The sequence below is a fragment of the Haemorhous mexicanus genome, chromosome 4, assembly GCF_027477595.1.
Source record: "Haemorhous mexicanus isolate bHaeMex1 chromosome 4, bHaeMex1.pri, whole genome shotgun sequence".
Lineage (NCBI taxonomy): Eukaryota > Metazoa > Chordata > Aves > Passeriformes > Fringillidae > Haemorhous > Haemorhous mexicanus.
This window is the reverse complement of record NC_082344.1, coordinates 27,209,501-27,215,723: the sequence shown is the minus strand read 5'-3', so window position 1 is coordinate 27,215,723 and position 6,223 is coordinate 27,209,501. Positions and strand designations below refer to the sequence as shown.

General features: G+C 49.1%; 1 protein-coding gene across 1 annotated transcript; it reads left to right on the top strand.

Moving 5' to 3' along the window:
* The first annotated feature begins 1,518 nt into the window (after positions 1-1,518).
* Positions 1,519-6,107, top strand: LAMTOR3 (late endosomal/lysosomal adaptor, MAPK and MTOR activator 3). Its single transcript, XM_059844169.1, has 7 exons — positions 1,519-1,589; positions 1,818-1,871; positions 2,028-2,062; positions 2,701-2,759; positions 3,578-3,711; positions 4,498-4,561; positions 5,245-6,107. The coding sequence occupies exons 2-7, from the start codon at positions 1,863-1,865 to the stop codon at positions 5,316-5,318; spliced, it is 375 nt and encodes a 124-aa protein (XP_059700152.1). The 5' UTR covers positions 1,519-1,589; positions 1,818-1,862; the 3' UTR covers positions 5,319-6,107.
* Positions 6,108-6,223: the final 116 nt, after the last annotated feature.

Genomic DNA, 6,223 nt, shown 5'->3' with positions numbered 1-6,223 from the left:
TTTTTTTTCTTTTAATTTACACTTTTTAAAATTTTAATTTGATATTGGCATCTAAGCAAAATCTTCAGGTATCAACAATGGTCTAGTCACTGGTGGTGTCCCCTGGGCTCAGTATTGGGCCCAGTCCTGTTCAGTATCTTTACTGACCATCTGGATGAGGGAATTGAGGCTACCCTCAGTAAATCCACAGGTGACACCAAGTTGGGTGGCATTGTTGATCTGCTGGAGGGCAGGAAGTCTCTGCAGGGGATCTGGACTGGCTGGATCAGTGGGCTGAGACCAACAGAACGAGGTTCAACAAGGCCAAGTGCTGAGTCCTGCCCTTGGGTCACAGCAGCCCCAGGCAGTGCCACAGGCAGGGGACAGAGTGGCTGGGAAGCTGCCCAGTGGAAAAGGACCTGGGGGTGCTGGTCAGCAGTGGCTGAACATGAGCCAGGGTGTGCCCAGGGGGCCGGGAAGGCCAAGGGCATCCTGGCCTGTGTCAGCAGTGGTGTGGCCAGCAGGACCAGGGCAGTGATTGTCCCCCTGTACTGGGCACTGCTGAGGCCACAGCTCTTGAGCTGTGTCCAGTTCTGGGCCCCTCACTGCAAGAAGGACATTGAGGTGCTGGAGCATGTCCAGAGAAGGGCAGTGGAGCTGGGGAAGGGTCTGGAGCACAAGTCCTGTGAGGAGTGGCTGAGGGAGCTGGGGGTGTTTAGTCTGGAGAAGAGGCAGCTCAGGGGGCACCTTACTGCTCTGCAACTCCCTGACAGGAGGGTGTAGCCAGGTGGGGGTTGGTCTCTTCTGGCATGCAGCCAGTGACAGGATGAGAGGAAATTATCTTAAGCTGTGCCAGAAGAGATTCAGGTTAGCAAGAAATTCTTCACAGAAAAGGTGACTAGTACTGAAATGGGCTGCCCTGTAAGGTGATCAGTTTCACTGCTGCTGGAGGTGTTTGAGGAAAGACTGGATGTGGCACTCAGCACTCAGGGCCATGGTCTGGTTAACGTGGTGGTGTTCAGTCGTAGTTTGGACTCGATGATCTAGGACATCTTTTCCAACCAAATTTAGTCTGATTCTGTGCTTGGCCTGTAGTAGCTCTTTTTTTTTTTTTTTTTTTTTTTTCTTTTCTTTTTTTTTCTTTTCTTTTTTTTTTTTTTTTTTTTTAAGAGAAAAATCCTTGATACATGCTGAGCAGGCTTGGGGCTTTTTTAGATCTACCATGAGGATCCTGCATTCTGATAGAAGACTTTAAAGATATGCAGTTACCATTGTCACCCTGAAGGCATCTACTAAATGAATCTATTTATTTTTTTACATTAGCTGCTGAATTAGCCTGCAGATCCATGGTTTGACGGACTAGATCCAAAAGTAGGGGAAACAAGCAACAATGGAAGAGTGGCAGTAACTACTGGGCATAAAAACACGTTTGCTCTCGGTTTAACGGAAACGCTATGGTTTGTTTTGGTTTTGGTTTGTTTTGCTGCCGGGGCGGAGCGGGGCGGGGAAGCGGTTCCGGGGCCGGGAGGGCGGTGCCGCGGCTCATGTGACAGCGGCTCCGAGGGGAAGCGGCGGCGGAGCCGTGCGGGGCGCGCCGGAGGCGCGGACAGGTACGGCGGGGCGGGCAGGGAGTGCCCCCCGCTCCCCCCTCCCGGTGCGCGGTGGTCTCGGCCCAGCCGAGAGCCCTTCCCGGCGCGGCTGTACCACGGCGGCGAGGCGGGGGGGTGGCGGCCGGCCGGGCCTCAGGAATGGAGCGCGCCCTCCCTCCGGCCGCTCCCGTCCTCGGAGGCGGTGGCCGCGCCCGCGGTGACGGGGTCGCCTCTCGTCTTGTCTCGCAGGCCCGCGGAGGTGGCGGCGGCGGCGGCACCGGGCGGGCCCCAGCCATGGCCGACGTGAGTGCGGCTCCGCGGGGCGGGCGGGGCGCGGGCGGTGGCTGCTGGCGGGGGTGGGGCCGGGGGTTGCCGGGGCCGGGGCGGGCCGGGCGGGAAGGGAGCTCCGGAGGTGCTGCGAGCGGCCGTGAGTAACGCGCCGCCCGTCTCTGCCCGCAGGACCTGAAGCGGTTCCTGTACAAGAAGCTGCCGAGGTAACGCGGGGCTGTGCGGGGCGGGCGGCCAGGGCCATCCGTGCCAGCCCTCTGCCCGGGCGGGGACACTTCCCACTAGACCGGCTTGCTCAGAGCCCCATCCAGCCTGGCCATGAGTACTTCCAGGGTGCGGTCTCCAGCCGCCCTGAGCAACCTATTCCAGTATCTCACCACCCGCACAGTAAAGAATTTCTTCCTAATAGCTAACCTGAATTTCCCGGTTTTCAATTTGTACCCACTACTCCTTGTCCTGTCACTGCAGTTCCTGATGAAGGGTCCCTCTCCAGCTTCCCTGTAAACCACCTTCAGATTCCAGAAGGTTGCTCTGAGGTCTCCACCCAGCCTTCCCTTCCCCCCGCTGAACAGCCCCAACTTCCTCAACCTGTCTTTGTAGGGGAAGTGCTCCAGCCCTCTTATCAGCCTAATGGCTTCCTCTGGACTTGCTCCACCAGTTCCATGCCCTTCTTCTAATTGGGGCCACCAGATCTGTACTAAACAGAACAAATACTAAATTAATGAGGGCATCAGTTTTTTTCAAAGTTTTCCCCTTTCTTGCACATTTGTTCACACAAAAACCCCTTTCTTACTAATTGCTGTGTTTTTAAAGTGGTGTCTCTTCTTCCTTTTTTTCTTTTCAGCGTTGAAGGTCTTCATGCTATTGTAGTCTCAGACAGAGATGGTGTGCCTGTTATCAAAGGTAACTTCCGCTTCTTGCTGTGCTCTGCAGCTGAAATCCTGATTGAACAGCAGGGGGTGGAGAAGTACAGAAAAGTCTTCTGGTTATGCCAAATACCTGACTATCCCAAGTGGTGGAATTAAATTGGATTTTAAGCAGAAGTTCAGTAGTTGATGATGTACCTTTTTAAATATATCCTTTTGTTTGTGCCCTCAGTAATTGTAGTCCATGGAAGTTTTCCTCCGTGACAGGGGTTGGAGTGCTGTAAGGTCCTTCCATCTTCAAGTCCCTCACAGGCTGATTGATACTAAGTGGTAGAGGGAGCTTAGCAGTGTTTTGTTGGCCTTTTTAGTGCTGTAGTTTTTATGTTCTGCAGTCCTTGTTTCAGATGTTTTTGGCTTGTGAGTACAATAGTTTAAGGATACAAAGATTCAGGTATTGCAGATTTATTTTGTTCAATGTCCCAGAGTATTCAAACACCCAGCAGAACTTGCACATCTTCACCTGTGTGCAGTCAAGTGACTGTGCCAGTAATCTGTTCAGAGGCTGGAATGGGTGCAATGGGACATGGAACCAGAGGAACATCAGCACAGGCATCCTAAAGGAAAAGGATTAAAAATTTCTTAGGTGTGCTAGGAGGGATGCTGGTATAACGAGCTTTGATCATACAGAGAGCAGTAAATGATGCACAGCTTGTTTAAACTGCTTGGTGTTCCTGTGGCAGCACCTCAGAGGTCTTGCATGTTTCTCTGCTTTTGGCAGAGCCCTGAGCTGGATGAGGGTTTGGGATGTGGTCAGAGACACCATGTAAAGACAAGGATTTTCTTGTTTTGTTCTAGTTGCCAATGATAATGCTCCAGAACATGCACTGCGACCTGGCTTTTTGTCCACCTTTGCCCTTGCCACAGATCAGGGCAGTAAGTTAGGACTCTCTAAAAACAAAAGTATCATCTGCTATTACAATACCTACCAGGTGAGTAACCTCAGTGTGCTCTGTCCTCAGCAACTTGAGCTGTTCCTGCATTACACTGAGCAAGAGAAAGAAGGTTGTTTAAGCTCTGGTAGATTTTCACTAGGCTGCTATTGAAGTAATTTTGATTTATTTCTTACACAGCTTAAGTAATTAAGCCAAAATAAGTATTTTTTAAACTTCTGTTACGTTTCTCAAAACTTGAGATTTACTTGTTGACAATGGGAAAGTGTAGTAATTCTGATTTTGCAGAAGATGTTGCTCATATGGTCTTCTGAATCTTTTATGAAGGGTTTATTTTCTCTTTTATAAACAATGTTTATAGTTACTGACACCTAACATCAATTAATGCACATGCAGCCTGCTTCATAGCTAATCTTGCTGCCAGTATGGCTTTGAGGTAAGAACACTTCAAAATACCACTCACATTTTTCACAAATAATTTGATTATTTGTGCCCAAAAATCTATCATCTACTGCATTTCTGCTCCTTCATGAGTTCTGGTAGTCCTGAGAGCTTTTAATTATGGCTGCTGTAAACTGACCAGCTGTTTAGCCTACAGTGTGTCAAGTTTGTTTGGAAATGAAGTGGGTGAGTTAGTACATTGCTTTGACTCTCTTGATGCTGCTAGCTTACTTGTAGTGTCCACGGTGCCGTTTCCTTGGTAATGGAAGAACAGATACTCCTGTACAGGGAACAGTATTGAAAAAGAATAAACGTGCCTGCCCTCCTGTTCCCTGACATGCACAATGTGTTAGCTGCTGGCTGAGCACTTCTCTGTCCTTGCAGGTGGTGCAGTTCAATCGCTTACCTTTGGTAGTGAGTTTCATTGCTAGCAGCAATGCCAATACAGGTATGTCTACACATCGGTTTTAAAGATTGCAGTATTTTAATAAATTAAAATAAATTCCCTGAATTCACTGCCACCTGTGTTAACTTTGTTCCTGCTGTGAATTTTGTCAGTGTATTGTGAAAGGTGAGAGGGAAAAGGTGTGAGTAAAAATTCACAGGTTTTAGGTGTCTTGCTGGAGTTGTTACTCTTCTAAAAGCATATTTCTCCTGTGATTACCCTTGCCCATGCTGCACAGGCAGTACTGTGCTGTACAAGCCAGCTGTTGGGTCTCTTTCTGTCAGTCAAGTTAACATTCTGCAGGAACGTGTGCAGATTTGTCTTCAGTTCTGTGGGGTGGGGAAGTTCTTCAGCCAGCCCCTAGCCTTGCTGGTGAGGACATTGGCTAATGAATATGAGCAGAAGGGATTTAGTTCTGGTACAGCTTCTTGGGCCACAGTAGCTATGCAAGTGGCAAGGCAGTAGTGGGGGAGAGTTGTGCTGCACGGGATGGCTCTTCTAGTGCCAGGGACTGTAGACACCCTGCCTGGGGGTGCTGCCCACGATTCACAGGAAAGTGAGTAGCTCACATGAAACATTTCAGGCTTTGAAAAACATTGCCTGTCACATGGGAGGGAGCTGTGGGCTTTGGAGGGAGGATTCTCAGTGATGTTTGATGGAACATTGTGTATCTTCTCTCTTTCCAGGGCTGATTGTAAGTTTGGAGAAGGAGCTCACGCCCCTGTTTGAAGAATTGAGGCAGGTTGTTGAAGTTTCTTAACCCAATGGTATATAGCCAGAGTGCAGCATTCCTCTGCAGCCCAGTGGACAGAAAGATTCAATAATCATCAGTCAAATAACACGTCTCGGAAGAAATACCACAGCTCCTTAGTATACTAAGTAAGAGTAAATTGTACATAGTACTGAATCTGAAATGATCTACTAGTGTGTTGTAGGTGGATGTTACTTTAGGCCATGCTTCTTGTATTGTGCAGTACTGGAGAGCCCACCAAAATAGCTCCCATGGAGTTTAGCTCAGCCAGCTGAGCCAGGTCGGCGCGATGCCCTTGGCTCAAAGGAGCGACCCCCAGATCTCCTGCTTCACAGGGCACCAGGCACATGGCAGGGGTGTCCCCAGGCCGGCCACCACTGCCTGTGGGAAGGCACATCAGGTGGAGGGAGTGAGCAGAGACGTGCTTGGAGGCATTGTGAGAGCAAGCGTGGTAGCAGTGATGTGTCGGTACAATCAGTCGATGTCCCAGCTTCCTTACACGGGGGGCACTTTGGCAAGGGAATGCTACTAATCTGGATGCTAGCTGCATCCTGCTTCCACTAGGAAGAAAGCTGTTTCTATGGAAGCTATTGCTGTAGGGATTTTCATGATGCCTAGCTAAAAGCACCCAAACAATGTCTCACTTCTTCATGGGGTTTTTTGTGTAATATGGTTGTGAAGATCTCATGTCTCAATAGTCTTTGTGTGGGTTCATCACTGGTGACACTCTCAGCTTATTTACCCTTTGGGTTTCCTAAGTAAATAAATATAAATAAAATACAGTATTTTTAAATGACAGAGCCTGGTCTACTCTTCTGTTGCACTGCAATACCCCACAGCACATCTGCTTGTCTCTAGAGAGCAGGTCTCTTAATTGTTTGTAAATGTCCAAAATCCATGAGTTTATACACTAA

Coding starts and splice junctions, on each gene's coding strand:
- LAMTOR3 (XM_059844169.1), top strand. Junction 2,063..2,700: donor CTGTACAAGAAGCTGCCGAG/GTAACGCGGGGC, acceptor TTTTCTTTTCAG/CGTTGAAGGTCTTCATGCTA. Junction 4,562..5,244: donor TAGCAGCAATGCCAATACAG/GTATGTCTACAC, acceptor CTCTCTTTCCAG/GGCTGATTGTAAGTTTGGAG.